The 18,081-nt window shown below is 41.4% G+C and overlaps 2 protein-coding genes across 7 annotated transcripts in view; both read left to right on the top strand.

The window, feature by feature from the left end:
• The first annotated feature begins 949 nt into the window (after window positions 1-949).
• Window positions 950-1,170, top strand: LOC137204171 (small ribosomal subunit protein eS27-like). Its single transcript, XM_067701441.1, has one exon. The coding sequence runs from the start codon at window positions 1,002-1,004 to the stop codon at window positions 1,158-1,160; it is 159 nt and encodes a 52-aa protein (XP_067557542.1). The 5' UTR covers window positions 950-1,001; the 3' UTR covers window positions 1,161-1,170.
• A 2,842-nt stretch (window positions 1,171-4,012) lies between these two features.
• LOC137203796 (BICD family-like cargo adapter 1) overlaps window positions 4,013-18,081 on the top strand; it is a 95,463-nt gene continuing 81,394 nt past the window's right edge. For all 6 annotated transcript variants that reach the window (XR_010933296.1, XM_067700609.1, XM_067700606.1 and 3 more), the window contains exons 1-2: window positions 4,013-5,070; window positions 11,980-12,195. Coding sequence is in view for 5 of the 6 variants with exons in the window: in XM_067700609.1 (XP_067556710.1) it covers window positions 4,636-5,070; window positions 11,980-12,195 (651 nt within the window). In the remaining variant the exon portion in view is untranslated. The remainder of the gene's footprint in view (window positions 5,071-11,979; window positions 12,196-18,081) is intronic.

The following is an 18,081-nucleotide window of genomic DNA, read 5'->3' as shown; positions in this document are numbered from 1 at the left end:
AATGAGATGTCATAAAGGATTTAAGGAATTAAATGCTAAATATATTCTAGCCACTATTATTATAGTATGAAGCAGAATAAACTAAATAATAAGCTTCTTAGAAGTCCGAGGGTTTTTATATCTTTGCTTTGATGAGTTTTGAATCCTGCCACTAATTTCCATGTGGGGAGGTACTTGTTCATTCTTCTTAGCTTAGGGTTGACCTGTCTCGAATGGCTTTAAATCAGCAATTTTCGAAGTGTGGTTCGTCAACTCCTGAGGTCCCAAAGAGCCTTTCAGAGGGTCAAGGAAGGAAGCACTATTTTCATTATAATTGCAATGATAGTAATTCTAATTTTATTAATAAGAGTAAAACTAATTTCATAATCTCATATTTTATTTCATAATTTCATGTTAGTAGACATAATACTAATTGTCTAATACTATTTTTGTTTTTCACTGTGTTGACATTGGCATTGGTAATGCAAAAGGAATAGTGGGTAAGTAACTCTACTGATACCTTAGCATGATTCATGACAGTGGTACCAAAGCGAGTTATTCTTCACTACTATGTGCTCACAAGAAGAAGAAGAAGAAAGCTAATTTCATTTAAAAATGTGCCTGATGAAGCAGTACTTTTATTAAATCCCAATGCTTGAGTACACATCTTTTTAATATTCCATGTGATGAAATGGAAAGTACCGATAAAGCACTTCTGCTGCATACCTAAGTATGTTGTTGTCTTGAGATAAAGCCCTTGTACCATCATTTGAATTAGGAGTTGAACTAGTCACGTTTTTCATGGAACACCGTTTTTACTTGAATGAATGATAGACAGACTTTGGTATTCAGATTTGGGTATCTGGCAGATATTTACTCAAAAATGAATGTACCACCCTTTCTGGCAGTGACAACCTCCCCACGAGAACGTGCCTCTCGCAAAGGATCCCCTTCATCCCTCTCCAGAGGAGAAGAGGAAACACAAGAAGAAGCACCTGGTGCAAAGCCCCAATTCCTGTTTCATGGATGTGAAATACCCAGGATGCTATAAAATCACAACCATCTTTAGCCATGCACAAACAGTAGTTTTTTGTGTTGGCTGCTTTACTGTCCTCTGCCAGCCTACAGGAGGAATAGTAAGGCTTACAGAAGGATGCTCCTTTAGACAGAAGCAGCACTAAAAGCATCCTGAATCAAAATGAATGGGAAACCATCCCAATAAACACATTTTGGATTAAAAAAAAAAAGAATGTACCAAGTCTGTCACTTCAAGGAAAACAATAGACACTATGGTCACCAATGATAAAACTGGAGCTTTCCAGTAGAAATAAGAATTTTGGAAAACTCATACACACCTCAGTGAGCTTGATAGCTTGCCAATACATAAAGACCTTTCTGATGAGATCAGTGGTTATATTAATGAATGGTATTTTAAAATATATATAGTATAATGACATGTGACAATATTTGGAAGATCTGCATAACTCAGTGAACCAATATTTTCCCAATGACTGATACATACTTTTAAAGAATCAATCACACATGGGTAAAAGATCCATTCAAAGCGAAAGGTAGATCAGTGGATTTCCTTGATGTGGTTTTAGATTCCACCTTGCAACTAACCTTTAAGAAGCTATCACTTGCCGAGTTTTGGTGTATTATCAAAGAAAAATATCTTCAACAATCAGAAAAGGCTATTAAAATATTCCTCCTTTTCCCAATTGCATCTTTGTGAGACCAGATTCTCTCCATATATTTCAACCAAAACAAAACATCACCACATTGAATGGAGAGGCAGATATAAAAGTCTATTTTCTACTGTTAAGCCAAACATTAGAGATTTAGAAAAATGAAAAACAATGCCTTTCTTCTTGCTCATTTTTTTTTGGAGGGGAATATATATTTTTCATTAAATACTTTATGTTAAGATTTAACAGGTTTATTTTAAATATTTAAAATTAAAATTTTTTCTGTTTTAATTTTTAATACAGTAAATATCAATATCTAAACCTATATAAAGTTTTTTGATATCTTTGATGATTTTTAAGAGTGTAAAGAGGTTCTGAGACCAAAAAGTATAAGAACCACTATTCTAAATAGTTCTCCAAACTTGGGCTGGTCTCCTTTGACTATTCACAAGAAGATAGTACTTAGGGCCAAACCTGTAGTAGAAAATGATCACTTCCTAGTCCGGTTAGGCAGGGGAACATTGTGAAGAAGGATCCTCAGAAATTAGAGTTAGCATTGTAATAGTTCATTCTCACAGTAACAGGCAAGTCTAATAGAGTAGGACCATCGAGTTTAAGGAAGGCAAGAAAAAGACCTTTAGGGAAAGACAGGCTGCAAGTCTGCATCAGGAAAAATAAATAGCTGAAACAAACGACTTTGAATTAGGAATTCTGTTTGCTCTTGCTTTGTGTGTCCCTAATCTATTTATAGGAGTAACTTCTCCTTTCCTGATCAAAAAAGACAAAAGGGATTCTTCAGTTGGGTCTCACCATGGGCCCACAATTTCTGCTCAAGAGGGCATAATAAAAAGTGTGAGAACAATGCATTGTTGGAATGGTACCATGGTCAACTTTCAAAATTTAGCTCTAAGACTGATGTGGGAACCCCTCTATGGTCTGTCTCCTTTTCAGTCAACAAGAGAACAAAGTCAGCCCTGAGGCTCAGGACCTTTAGGATTCTGACCTTCAGCCTGAGGGTAGAAGGTGATGTATATACCTGAGTATTGTTTAGGCTCTGAATTTAATAAGGACAAAAAGCCATGAGAAACCATTTGACTCATTTCAGCCGCTCAGTGTCCTGAAATATTCCATCTTACTGTAATGAAAAGAATCAAAATACGATCTAACTCAAAAATGGGTTGTTGTCCAAGAGGAAAGGGAATAGTGACCAATTCTAGCTTCAGATGGGATTGTTTCTGAAAATAGAAGACAGAGCATTACCAATGAGGTCAAAGCAAGAACTGACTGGAATCACCCAGTAGGTTCTTCAGTCCTTGGTTTGATCATTGCAGTAAGCTTTCCCGATAGCACCTTGGATATCGACACAGGCCATCTTGATCACAAATTTACCTTCCTCAACACTTATATGTGAGGAAAGTAAAGAATAACGATATATATGTGAACCCTGGAGTCAGCCTGTCTGGATCTGATCCTGTATTTCTCAAGGCCTCAATTTCCTCCTCTGTAAAATGAGAAGAGTGATAGTACTGACTTTTAAGATTCTTGAGAGGATTATCTAAGATAATGCGTATAAAGCACTTAACACAAGACATGGCACATACTAAGCGCCTAATAAACGGAAGTTATCATGGAGCGTCTTTGCTTCGTTATTTCCATCTGTGAGCAGTTTTTTCCGTTGTTTCTCAACATAACCCCTTTCTTTCGGGGCTGCTGATCTCTGAGGCATCTGGTCCCTTATATCCCTGAGTCATCATCATTGAGATGCTGGGTTTCTGAAGTCATCCCTCCTACTGCTCTCTAGGGCTCCCTCTCTTGACTGCTTAGCTCTCACGGGGGCTCAGACCCACAAGCCGTGGCTGCAAGTCTCTGTCGGGCTTGGCCACCCGTCTTGGAGAAATGTCCTCAGTCCCCTTGGTGATCACCTAAGACTGAGACCCATTGGACCCAGAGAAACGCCCCAGCCCTGAAGAGGGAGTGAGGCGGGGGGTGGGGCCGTCCCCTAAGGTGAGAACAAGGCTAGGGGCGAGGCCGTGCTCGGAGGTGCGCGCGAGGCCACACCCCGAGGTGAGCGTGCTGGGGGCGGAGCCACACCGGGTGGACGTGAGGCCGGGGGCGCGGCCGCGTCGGGGAGCCGCCCGGACAGTTAAGCATGCGCCAGCTGTCTCCACGGGCGGCGCGCGCAGCCGCCGCCGGGCGTGAGGCAGCGCAGGGGTTAAGGCCGTCGGCGCCACCTGGGCGCCGCTGAGGAGACCCACGAGCCGGCGAATCGCGCGCTGGCGCGGCGAACAGGTGCCCGTGCGCGTCAGGCGCCGGCAAGGGGCGGGGAGAGGGGGCGCGGCCGGAAGCCCCGGGCGGGGTGCGGCCGTCCGGGTGAACTGGAGGAGCTGAGACAGTCAGGAAGGAGCTCGTTGGGCTGCGCGGCGCGCGATGTGGAGCCGCCGCCTCGGCCCCTGCAGCAGCCGCTGTCGCCGCCGCTGCTGCTGGGGCTGCCGCCGAGCCGAGGGACATGGAGCGCGGCTGCAGAGAGCGGCCACCGGCAGCAGCAGCAGCGAGCGTCGCAGCGACAGCGGAGCGCCGCCTGCCCCGTGAGGCGCTGCCCGGCCAGCGGCGGCAGCGGGAGCAGCAGCAACAGGGTGGTTGAAAAGCCGGCGGCGGCGTTCCTCCTCGCAACCGCCCTTCCCGCTTCGCCTCCCCTCACTCTTCGCTTTCTCAGCCTTCCCTTTGCCACCCCGTCCTCCTCCCCAGCGCTCGCGGAGCAGCTGAGCCCGGGGGCGGGGGAAGGGGGCGCGTGCCGCCGGAGCGGGGGAGGGGCGGGGCGGCGCGCGCCGCGCCCAGGGCTCTCGGAGACCCGGGGGGCGCGTGCCGCGGCGTGAGGAGAGGCGCGGGGCGGTGCGACGGGGCCCCTCCCCCTTGCAGCCTGGCGCGCGCCGGCCGGGCCGCACCGCTGCGGGCTCCGCGCGCGCGGGCCATGTCCGCCTTTTGCCTGGGCTTGGCTGGCCGCGCTTCAGCACCCGCAGAGCCGGACAGCGCCTGCTGCATGGAGCTGCCCGCCGCGGCCGCGGACGCAGTCGGGAATCCAGCCGCAGCCGCCGCCGCCCTTGTTTCCTTCCCCGGGGGCCCCGGGGAGCTGGAACTGGCGTTAGAGGAGGAGCTGGCGCTGCTGGCGGCCGGGGAACGGCCGTCCGACCCCGGAGAGCATCCTCAGGCCGAGCCCGGGCCTCCAGCCGAGGGGGCCGAACTGCAGCCGCCGCCCGCCCAGGATCCCGAGCTGCTGTCGGTGATCCGGCAGAAGGAGAAGGATCTGGTCTTGGCGGCCCGACTGGGCAAGGCACTGCTCGAGAGGAACCAGGACATGAGCCGGCAGTACGAGCAGATGCACAAGGAGCTGACAGATAAGCTGGAGGTGAGGACGTCCCTTCTGGGATGGGTGGGAAGCGGGGGGTGGGGGGGAGCCCAGGCACCCGCCTGCCGGCCCTCGGTAGCTTCGGGAGCCACTCACCCACCCCACCCCATCCCACCTTTCTTGCTCATCCTCCCTCACAGAAAACCACCTGGAAGCGGGGTAGCATGGAGGGTTTTGGATTATCAGACGAGGGCATTCATTGAACCCACCTGGCTTTCCCACCCTACTCACAGCAAACGGGTCTATGCACGGCTCCAAACACTGTGGGCCGTTCTGTATACGTACTGTACACAGCATCTAAAATAGAGTTTACAGTATGACATTTATTTGTACAGCACTGAGGTGATGTCCACACACAGAAATTAGAAAGTCGTGAAGCATTTAAAATATGCTCCATGTTTTCAGAGAAGTAGTTAATCGCTAATCAGGGTGTTAGCCTAAAGCGTTTCAGCTTTGGAGTTAAGGCCTCCAGATGCCCTTGTCTTAACTTCCCGGCAGCTCAGAGTTGTGGGAAACAAGTGCCCCTAAAGGAGCTTTATATAGCCTTCAAATAGTTAAGGATTAGGAAGTATGGTTCCATTGCAGAAATCAGGTGAGCCTGCGCTCCGCATGTGACCACTGGTTGTGGATTTGATTTGGACCTCAGTATTTATATGTATTTAAACAGTACTTTTCTGTTTCTGTTCTGGGTCTCACACATGCAGTTGGTTCGCCAAATGCAACCTGTGAGAACCATACAACTTTAACCATTGTTATAAATACCCCTTAAAGTGTCTGTAAGATTTCTGCCACTTCTCTGGACCAAAGTCTTTTGCAGCTATGCCTGTTTGTTTTCTTGACCTTAACTAGAAAAGGGCCTTGAAAGTGGTACAGGTTGCCACCATTTATAAAAATTAGATTTTTTTTTTTAAAGTGGGGGTAGGGGAGGTGCATCATGGCAGTGGGGATGAGCTTATCCTTTTCTGCCTGTGCATTTACTGTTGTTACCCAGTTTGGTTGCAACCAGTTCTTTTTATTCTTAGTTAGAAGGGAAAAGTACAGCCGTGAATGAGGTCCATATCACTGCTGCGGGTCAGACAGTCAGAATGTAGATTCAGAAACTTTTCTATAATAAGAAGTGTGTCTGTATTCCAACGACATATCAAAAGTAAATCAGGGAAGAAAAAAAGGAAACCACTGTAACCCTGTAGTTCAGTTGGCCTCTTAACTAGGTCTGCCAGTCGATGAACTCCTGAGATACCTCTCTGAAAAGTGGTTTGTGAAACCTATAGGTAGACTGCCAAAAAGCAGCCCAGTGAATTGAATTGTGTAATTTTCACTTGAAGTAGAGGTCTAGGAATAAAAGGGTGTCCTTTTTTTTTAAGAGATTTGATTACAGGCTCTATATACAAGTACTACTGCAGAGATTTATGCTTGTGATTTGAAATTCCTTCAGTGAAGGACTTGATTAAAGAGACAGCTAACTTGAAAGGAACATCATATCAGTCAGTTTGATTAGTGATAGATTTCAGGGTAATCCTGAGTGTGCAGTTATACACATCCTGGTTTCCATTTGGAACCTTTATACGTGTCTTCAACAAAGGAAAAAGATATTCAAATTCTGTAACAAGAAAGGTTCTATTGTAAAAGTATAAATTACATTTGACTTTTTGCTGTTGACTTGATAGACAGTAATAAAATAGTTTAAAACTCTTATTAAACTTTTAAAAAATCTTCACTCCTCTCAGGTCAGCATATGAACTCTAGTGTTAAAAGTTTATTTTTAATTTCTGGAAGTTGGTTGCACAACAGTATGAATGTACTTAGCACTACTAAACCAACAGTACACTTAAAAATGGTTAATATGGTAAATTCTATGTTATGTATGCCTTACCACAATTTGAAAAATAACTTTTAAAAAGTGAAATATTGATCACTAATCAATATTAATGAGTGATGAAGGGGTTCAGTTGTACAGTTTCTTCTTGGTATATCTGAAAATTATCATTAAAAGTTTTTGTTTTTTTTTAAAAAGTACACTTAAAATTATCAAGGTATTGTCATTAGTTTCTTGTTAATTCTTTTAGTATTAACATGAGAGTGACAAATCTCATTATAACGGGACTATTTCATTTGATACCTGCAAGTGAGTTTTCCCTTGCAAATTACACCTGTAAGTATATTTTTTAAGCAGCTTAGATTTTAGAATGTCTGCTTGAACAAATTCTTTCTAAAGTTTAATACAACCACTCTGCTAGATTTTCAATTAAATTCAACATTTAGGAGTAGAGAACCAGCCATTACTTTAAAAAACATTTGTAATTTTCTACAAACTATCAGACAGTGGAGTCGAACACATTTTCTCACGGGTTAGTTTGAAAGATAAACACGAGAGGACTCTGAGAGAATGTTGGTTTGACTATTAAATAATGAGACTGGTTTTGTTTTTGTCCCATCTGCTTACTTACTACTTCAAAATTGGCACCTTTCTAATTTCAGAACCAAGTCATTTTCAAGATCTTTTCTACTTATTCATTAGCTATTATTGAATACCTCTCCAGTTCTGTGCGCCAAACCCAAGATTGTGTTTTGTCATTTAAAACGTAAAGTACTTGATCTTACACTGCTCTCTCATTAAAGGCACACTCTTTAAAGTCTTTAAAGGTTAACATAGAAGTTTTTTAGTTAGGCATCTCTTAAAGATGAATGAAGATTCAATTTAATTTGAGAGATTGTAAGGTTTTGGTCATTTTTTTTCCACCCTTAAATTGACTATCCTGTATTTTATTCATTCCCTGAATTAGATTTTCACATGCTTAATTTTTTAATATAAATTTATTTATTTGTTTATTTTTGGCTGCATCCTTTATTTCGTTGCCGCGCTCATGCTTTCTCTAGTTGCACTGAGTGGGGGCTACTCTTCATTGTGGTGCGCAGGCTTCTCATTGCAGTGGCTTCTCTTGTTGCAGAGCACGAGCTAGTTGTGGCTCGCGGGCTCTAGAGCACAGGCTCAGTAGTTGTGGCGCACGGGCTTCGTTGCTCCGTGGCATGTGGGATCCTCCTGGACCAGGGATCGAACCCATGTTGCCTGCATTGGCAGGTGGATTCTTAACCACTGCGCCACCAGGGAAGCCCCTCATATGCTTAATTTTTCTTTTTAATGCCTTTAGATATTTTATTTCTTCTGCATCTACAGTTAGCCCTTTTGCTTTTAAAACATATCCAGCCAGGTCCTTAGTAGTTTCTTTTTTTTCCCCCAGAATATGAACTAAGTAACTTGGGTTTATACACTTTTTTCTTCAGAGATTAAATCGTTGTTTAGTTTTTTAAAAATATGTTTTTAGGGCTTCCCTGGTGGCGCAGTGGTTGAGAGTCCGCCTGCAGATGCAGGGGACACGTGTTCGTGCCCTGGTCCAGGAAGATCCCAGATGCCGTGGAGCGGCTGGGCCTGTGAGCCATGGCCGCTGAGCCTGTGCATCCGGAGCCTGTGCTCCGCAACAGGAGAGGCCACAACAGTGAGAGGCCCGCATACGGCAAAAAAAAAAAAAAAAAATATATATATATATATATATATATGTTTTTAAAGTCCAGGATTCCCTTTTTTCCCATTCTAGCTGAGAGTGAATTATCTCTTACTGCAGAGGTAATCTCTTTCCTCAATTACATTTTCTTCCCCCTTCCCTAGGCCAATTCTAATGATTCTAGCACTGTTTTCTTTTTTAAGAAGCAAAACAAGTAAGGGGAAAATGATTCATAATTGGGTAGTACATTTAGATAAGCAAACGCAGGGGTCCTTATTTGCATTCAGTGCTTGGTCCACTTAAAAAATAGTATTTTTCTTTGTATTTTTTAAGAACCATATCCTGGACCTGGGAGAATAGCACTGCTTTTTTGGTTCTTTGCAGAAATCCATTTCTGTAACAACCAATTTTAGGTGGGCTAATGATACTAACTTTTGTTTTTTCAGCGTTTTAAATAAACTTTTTTAGAATGGTTTTAGATTTACAGAAATATTGGAAAGATGGTACAGCAGAGAGTTTCCATATGCCCTGCCCCCGGTTCCTCTATTATTAACATCTTACATTAGCATGGTATACTTGCCATAATTAATGAACCAATACTAATACATTATTGTTAGCTAATATCCTTAGTTTATTCAGATTTCTTTAGCCTTTGCCAAATGTCTTTTTCTGTTCCAGGATACCACCTTGCATTTAGTTTATGTATCTTCTTAGTCTCCTCTTTCCTGTAACACTTTTAGACTTTCCTTGTTTTTGATGACCTTGATAGTTTTGACATTAACTTTTTTCTTTTTTTATTGAGGTATAATTGACATACATCATTATATTAGTTTCAGCTGTAGATATTACGTTTTAAAATACCATATAACCCCAAGAAGCAGGGAATAGCATGGGCAGAGCCTGACCTCCACACTTGCTGATACTCTGCCTAGAGTTTACTGGTTAATTTAGCCTTAATTGAAAGTATAATTCTAGGAGAAACCTTTCTTTTCTCAGAGTAGACAAAAGGCTAAATTCTCTATGTTCATTAATAGGAAAGTCTTGATTTTTTTAATTAAAGTATTGGGAAACCTGAATTAGGAAGTTTGTCACTTGTGCAAAGAAATGTAAGGACAAAATAGACTGATCAGCACCACCTGTCCTCAACCCTGCCCCACCCCCTGCAAGTGGATTAGATTGTTTTAGTTGCTTGCTTGGGCTGTTCACTAACAGCTGTTTGCTGAATATTTTTAAGTCTCTCTGTTCTTTTAGAACACAAACCTAATTTATCTGGCCTCTCAGTACCACTGTGATTACTGAGTTCTTGCTGTTTCCTTCTGCTCAATCTTTTCCATTTTGGAAAAACTCAATAAAACCAAGTATGACAGTTTTAGGCTGGTAATTACCATTTACTTCTGCATTTCATCTTTCTGAAATTTGTATAGTGACTAAAACATTCTCATTTTTGGAAGTTTAGCAAAGTGAGGGAAGCATAGAGCAGAAAATTTTCATGCTGAGGAGTACAAGTCCCTCTCTTGTCATTCCTTTTCCCCTGTGCTCAAAACTGAGGCTGTATAAAGTATAACTATAATGTGGCTTTTTCAACAAATATACCAGAGTGGCTATATCAAAATTAATTATTCCCTTGAAGTGGTCAACTTTGGAGGCTATATACACTTATTTCAGTGAAAACTGCCTTTGCTGATGTTCTCAGAATTTTAATTTTTCTGACTGCTCTGTCATGGTAAATTTGCATCTTTTGGGGGTAAATTAGACTTTCCGAAACATTTACAAGTCACTCAGAGAAAATTAGGGGAATAAAATGGCAAGATGAAATGAGATAATCTCTTTTTAGGCACATCTCAGATATGAAGTAATGGGACTGATATTCTTGTATAACTGTGCACTGGCCCTTAAAGCTTTCCAAAAGAGGCATTCCAAAAAACATTCGAAAGTTGAGAACTTGGGTAGAATAAGAGTGTAGGTTCCCAAGGTGAAAAGATGTTTGAGTACTCTGAAGATGACGATTCAAATGCTCATCTTAGCTTTTTGAGACAATCTCAGTGCTTGATATCAACCTTCAGTGCATCAGAATTTCCAGTAGAACCTAGATAGTTAGATAGATAGATAGATGCCTGCCTAGGCCTCATCTCATTCTTAACTGAATCACATCTTTGGAATTAGTATTTAGGTGGATATATTTTGAACAATTATACCAGAGATTTTCTGACAGCAACAAAAGTTGAGGACCATTGCTTTACATTTCATATATTCCCTGAGGTATAGCTTGGCTTTTTTGTACATACTAGGCTTTTTAAGTAGGAGAACATACTTTCCTCTGAAAAGACAAATTTGTATTTATCTCACAGAAATAAAAAGATGTTCTTATGTCCTTCAATCCAAAAGAGTTCTTTTCTGTCGAGCTGCTACTTCAAACCATCTGTACTTTTCCTGCATACCATTTGTCACGCTGTACAATTTAATACTTTTATCAACCTCTCCCACTAGAATGGAAACTCCATAAAGGTAAGGACCATTATGTCAGTGGCTAGCCTATAACAGGCACTCAAGAATGAATGAAAAGATCAGAAATAAATATGCAAGGCTAATAAGTCATGATTTAATAAAGTGGGCCTGAATCTGAACTTGCCTTAATGATTTTGAAATACAATGCTATATATAGCAGGAAATATTGAGTTGTGATTTAGAGCATTAAACAAAGTCAAGTGACTAAGACACAAATCCCAGCTCTCCCTTGAGCTTGTTATTGAATCTCTTATCTTCTGCTGCTTCATTTGTAAGAAAAGGTGGTTAATCTGAAGCATCTCTGGAGTTCTTTCTAGCTCTGAAAATTCTGTGATTCTAAGTGCCTGCTATTATGCCAGGCATAATAGATGACAGCAAAAGAAATTTTCTTAAGGACTCATTTTAAGTTGTTTAAATGTATATTTCACCAATTAACGGATGATTTACTAAATTTCAAGTGAGTTCCTAAGTCTAGAACCCCCATTCCTAAGGATAAGAGTAAACATTAAGTATTATCAGTAGGAATGGCATTCTGTTTGTGAAATCAGCCTTCCCTGCTCTGGAAGAAGGGAATATTTTTGCAGCTGTGTAATGGGCAACTTCTCCTATGTGGCAGAGTGTTTTGTTGTGCTGACTGACTAGGAAAAAGAAAAGTTAGAAGAGTGTGAAAAGAGAAAAATGAAAGGATCTGGATTTTTTTTTTAATATTTATTTATTTATTTGGCTGCACCAGGTCTTTGGTGCCGTATGTGGGATCTTAGTTGCGGCATGTGGGGTGTTGTTGCCTGACTAGGGACTGAACCTGGGCCCCCTGCATTGGGAACGCGGAGTCTTAGCCACTGGACCACCAGGGAAGTCCCTGGAAATTTTAATGGTTTTAAAATCCTCTTCATTTTTCACCCAGCACTTAGAGCAAGAGAAACACGAACTAAGAAGACGATTTGAGAACCGAGAAGGGGAGTGGGAAGGGCGTGTGTCCGAGCTGGAGAGTGATGTGAAACAGCTTCAGGATGAGTTGGAGAGGCAGCAGGTTCATCTACGGGAAGCAGATCGAGAAAAAACACGGGCTGTCCAGGAATTATCAGAACAGAACCAAAGGTTATTGGATCAACTCAGCAGGGTGAGTCACAAGTTAAGAATTTATGGTATAAAATACTAAAAGTTGAAACAGAGTTTCTGTGTAATGTCAACCATATATAAGGTAAGAGTAGTTCTGATTTTTGTTGCCTTTGGTATTGATATCAACAAATGAAGTATTTTTCACCTATAAGAATTTCAGCTGTGGTGAACTAGGTGTCAGGAGCAAAGACCCTTGCCTGTCATTAGTCAGCTGTGGGACTTTGGCAGTCACTTAACTTGGGAGTTTTCTCATTTTTAAAATGTAAGAGTTTGCTTAGTGATTCGATGTTCCTTGTATCTCTACAAGTCTGTGATTCTTTTACCTAGCGAAAGTCTGTCACTGGTAAAATTATGTTAATGCATTTAGTTCAAATGTTAAATGGTGCCACCTTTAAATTGAAAAGCTTAGGGAAATTTTCTAGAGCAAATGATTTTCATTGGTACTACATTTGCGAATGTACACTCCTTCTTATTCTTTAAATATGAAGGGAGGTATGTGTATCTGTATATAAAATTTGTTCTCTTTATTTCCACATTAAGTAAAGGTTCTTTATTTGTACCTTTATAGGGTGGTGTCATGGATGTATTAATTAACCGAAGTCAAGGTTGTAGAATCATTGCAAAGAAGGAGTTTGAGGGCTGAGTAGGTGGAAATCTAATTTAAATACAGAACATACTTTTTAACAAATGCAGGAATGTTGTTTATGCCCTGGTCTCTAAAGCCACCTACTTTTGAAAATCAAGAGCTGGATTTACTATCATACCTCAAACCTTCTTACAAGTTGAAAATAAAACGAGTTCAGTTACCAGAGGAAAAAGAACTACTCTGATAAAATCCCTAAGCACAAACGTTCACAGGAGAGCACTGCCCTTGTCTGCATGGTTAGTGTTTGATGCTTAAGTCTCTGGGAAAGGCTTAGCTAGGGCAGCATGTGAAGTTATTTTACTAGTTTTTGTCATAGTTGCTTCCCATGCGAACCCTGAGACTGGTCAAAACCTTCATGCCTCACAGGGAAGTGTAAAGTAAATGCTACCACTAGAGAAACGGAGAGGAAGAAGGAGAGGTATGGAAGGAGTGAGTGGAACAGGGTATCTTGAGGGAGATTGGGGGGACAGGGGAGAGACAGAAGGAGAGAGATGCCTAATAACTTGGAAAATAGCTAGTTGCAGGAGCTATCAGAACGTGAAGGTGAGAATTCAGGTGGTAGGTGGAGCTAAAGATCTTGCCTGCAGGTTTCTCATCTAGGGAATCAAATCACCATTTGACTGGCTGGAAGGGAAGAGCTGGACAAGTTCTTCAAGAAGACATTATAGGGCCAGCTCAGTAGCCTTTCTGACTCAGTTCTAAAACCTTTTTTAGCAACCGGGAAGGGAATCTGTATCCTTGTAAGATTTTATAGGTTTTTTGGGGGGTTTTAAAATAAATTTATTTATTTTTGGCTGCGTTGGGTCTTCATTGCTGCGTGCGGACTTTTCTCTAGTTGCAGCAAGCGGGGGCTACTTGGCGAGTGGGGGCTACTCTTGGTTGTGGTGCGCAGGCTTCTCATTGCGGTGGCTTCTCTTGTGGAGCACGGGCTTCAGTAGTGTGGCTCGCAGGTTCTAGAGTGCAGCCTCAGTAGTTGTGGCTCACGGGCTTAGTTGCTCCGCGGCATGTGGGATCTTCCCAGACCAGGGCTCGAACCCATGTCCCCTGCATTGGGAGGCAGATTCTTAACCACTGCGCCACCAGGGAACTCCAAGATTTTATATGTTTTTGAGGCTTTATTCATTATTCATGAAAGATTAACCAGATAGGCCTGGCCAGATTGATTTATTTGTTCAAAAAAAATTCATAATTATTCTGAACTAGTGTTTCTTAATGGTGACTTACAAAAGGAATACAACAAACCAGAACAATTTAAGAGGAAATTATTTCTTGGGAGCTAAGTTCATGTTACAAAATAACGTGAGCAGAAGCTGACTCAACTCTGCTTTCTGATCTGGTGAAAGATAGGTGGCCAGAGAAAGCAAATATGAATATGACATAGCGAAGAGCACTGAGCTTGGAATGTTGAATCTTGACTCTGCTTCTCATTAACTGGGTGACCTTGTTTGTGCTTCCCTTTCCTTATTTTTATTTTGTATTAAAAAAAAATTATTTGGCTGCACCAGGTCTTAGTTGCAGCATGTGGGATCTTTAGTTGTGGCACATGGGATCTTTAGTTGTGGCATGCGAATTCTTAGTTGTGGCATGCGAATTCTTAGTTGCAGCACGTGGGATCTAGTTCCCTGAGCAGGGATCAAACCTGGGCCCCCTGCACTGGGAGCGTGGAGTCTTAGCCACTGGACCACCAGGGAAGTCCCCCTTTCCTTATACTTATTTTTTTAAATTATTTTTTTAAATTTATTTTTGGCTGCGTTGGGTCTTCATTGCTGCGCACAGGCTTCCTCTAGTTGCGGTGAGTGGGGGCTACTCTTCGTTGCAGTGCAAGGGCTTCTTATTGCGCTGGCTTCTCTTGTGGAGGCAGGGTGAGCCCCCTTCCCCACCAGGGAAGCCCCCTTTCTTTATCCTTAAAATGGAGGTTGGGGGGCTTCCCTGGTGGCGCAGTGGTTGAGGATCCGCCTGCCAATGCAGGGGACACGGGTTCATGCCCCGTTCCGGGAGGGTCCCACGTGCCGCAGAGCGGCTGGGCCCATGAGCCATGGCCGCTGAGCCTGCGCGTCCGGAGCCTGTGCTCCGCAACAGGAGAGGCCACAACAGTGAGAGGCCCGCGTACCACAAAAAAAAAAAAAAAAAGGAGGTTGGGGACTTCCCTGGTGGCGCAGTGGTTAAGAATCCGCCTGCCAATGCAGGGGACACAGGTTTGAGCGCTGGTCCAGGAAGATCCCACATGCCGTGGAGCAACTAAGCCCATGTGCCACAGCTATCGAGCCTGTGCTCTAGAGCCTGCACAGCAACAAAGACCCAATGCAGCCAAAAATAAATAAATAAAATAAATAAAATTTAAAAATAAATAAATAGAATGGAGGTAAAAATTTGTACCTCATGCAAGTACTGTTGAAATGAAAATGAGGTAATGTGTTTATGTTAAGCAGAATATGAAGTTAATATGTTTCCATGCTGATGGTTATTTTACTAAGGGAGTATCTTTATAGTTGAGGTTCCTCTGCCTAATTTCTCTGTAGAAAATACTGATAAGCTGTTCCCAAAGGAATATAGGAGGATAACATTTCCACTAGATCTAGATTCTTGTTATCCTCTCTGGCCTTGAATGTAGGCCCTTGGTGAGTTTTGCGGCTTTTTTTCCCTTTCTCTTTTTAAGCAGGCCAAGCCCCTTGGGTTTCCATCAGCAGCCAGTTTAGATTGCATTTTATTATCATTTTATTAACTGGGTATTCAGGAACTAGAGGAACTGGGTACTTTGAAGTGAATTAAGATTCTCCTAGGACAAGTTAACAACCAGCAAAAGTAGTAGAAGGCCATGCTTTTCTAACAATGTATATAATGTGTTTTTATAAGCATGAAATGTATAATATCTAAAATGTAGTATATTTCTGTGATGCTTTTGTCCAAAGTATTTTTTATTGAAGTATAGTTGATTTATTTGTCCAAAGTATTTTTAAACGTATTTCTTTGCTGCCATGTTTTTTTTGTTTTTGTTTTTAAATAACTGCTTTATTGAGATAGAATTCATATACCGTAACATTTACTTTTTAAAAGTGTACATCACCACTATCTAAGTATACAATAGAACATTTCACACCCCCCAAAAAAGGAAGCCTGTACCCATTAGCAGTCAGTCCTCATTCCACCTAACACCCTATCTGACACCCTGACCCCCGGCAACCACTAATCTACTTTTTGTCTCTATGGATTTGTCTGTTCTGGACATTTCATGTAAATAGAATCATACATATGTGACTTTTTGTGACTGACTTCTTTCCCTTAGCATAATGTTTTCAGGGTTCATCCACATTGTAGCATATATCAGTACTTCATTTTTATGGTTGAAGAATATTCCATTGTATGGATATAACACATTTTGTTTATTGATTCATTAATTGATGGACATTTGGGTTGTTTCCACTTTTTGGCTTTTATGAATAAGACTGCCATACACATTCATGTTCAAGTGTTTGTGTGATCAACGTTCTTTTCAGCTCTAAATTAGGATGCTGTGAGCATATGTATCCCATAAGCTTCTGGATCCTCATTATGATGAAGGAAGGGATGGGTACTGTTGTAATTTTATAGCTGAGAAAACTTGAGGGACAGAAAGATATGTGACTTAATTAAGGCTCCTCCGGTTCAAGACTGATGAAGGTTCCTGTGCCTCAATTTCAAATTTCTGAGGCAGCAATTAAGGTCACAGACTTTGGAGCCCAGACAGCCCTGGGACCAGACACCATCTCCGCTATTTACTAGCTGAGTGAGTATGGGAAAGTTTTTCCACTTTTTAAAATCGTAGTTTCCTCCTCTGTATAATGGAAACAATTACACTATTACTATTATCTGATGCTGTTATGAGGACTAAATGAGTTAATGTTTGTAAAGCTCTAACCACAATGTCTAGCATACAGTGAGTGCTCAATAAATGGTAGCCATCATAATTATCATGTCCTCCTCATGTAGATGAGATTTCTGCATCTTGTCCAATGTTTATTCTCTAATTTGAGAGAGTGGAAGAATCTGAAGTGTCCCCAGCACATATTGGCATGTAAAAATATTTTGTTTAGTAGTCAAATCTCTACTCAAAAATATTTGTGTAAAATTGACCCTCCTAGGAGTTGAGTCAGGTTTATTCTATAGCACCTAGAACCAACACTGCTGCATATATCCTGGGGGTACCCTTATCCCAGTTCATTTGCTCATTTGGACAAAATGCCCTCTAAATTCTCTTCTAGCTCCTAAATTTCCGTGAGACTCATTTTTGTGAACCTCAGGTTGACATATCTGGAGAGAGTATAATTCACTTTTTAAGTTAGAAAGTCATACTATGATAGCGTTGACAGTGGGGGTGTAGGACATGTTAAACACTTATCCTCCGAACTATATCAAAAGTAGAAAGAATACAGTGGGCCTTACTTTCAAGAGGAAAGGCGAGATATGCGCCATGCTTGTTGCCTAAGAAGAAGGAGATATAAATGCTTAACATGGAGGTTTTTTGAGAATCCTTCTGATACATAAATATAACAGCGTTTTTAGCAGAAACTTCCAGAGCCTGCAGATGATTTTCTCCACAACAGCAGCAGCTAAGATACCAGAGTTCTGATTGGTATTAGAGTCCTGAAGTGGTTATTCACTAATTTAAGCTACAGTTTGTAACACAGTTTAGGCATTATAGAAAGTTCTGTTTATATCCTTCACCTATTATTGGTGTGTAAGAGGTTTTTTTTTACACATTCTTGATGGTATTATATTTTCATTTTGCTTATGGACTCTTTTACCAAACAGAGGTGTGTTCTTTTAGTGAAGTCAAATTTATTAATCATTTCCTTTATGATTTGACTTTTGTGTTTTGCTTAAGCCTGTCCTCCAGGTCATGACGATATTTTCCTGTATTAATTATAATTATATTAATTATAAAAATTTAAGACTTGTTTTTTACATTTAGATCTTTAATCTGTCTAGAATTTAGTTTTTACTATGATATGACATAGGAGTCCAGCTGTGTTTTCTGTGTGATTTATTGTCTTAGCACTGTCTATATCCCCATGAATTTCTAATGCTGTGTGGATTTTTTAATGAAAAAAAAATCGTAACATTTAGTCTTGACTGAAGAGCCAAGGTAACTTAAAATAAAAAATTTAGAGGGTTATATAAAACTATTATTTTGCTAGGGCTGTTGTAGCAAAGTACCACAGACTGAATGGCTTAAACAACAGGAAATTATTATCTCACAGTTCT

Source organism: Pseudorca crassidens, chromosome 12 (genome assembly GCF_039906515.1).
Source record: "Pseudorca crassidens isolate mPseCra1 chromosome 12, mPseCra1.hap1, whole genome shotgun sequence".
Classification (NCBI taxonomy): domain Eukaryota; kingdom Metazoa; phylum Chordata; class Mammalia; order Artiodactyla; family Delphinidae; genus Pseudorca; species Pseudorca crassidens.
The sequence above is the reverse complement of the archived record's forward strand: the minus strand, read 5'-3'. Positions and strand labels throughout refer to the sequence as shown.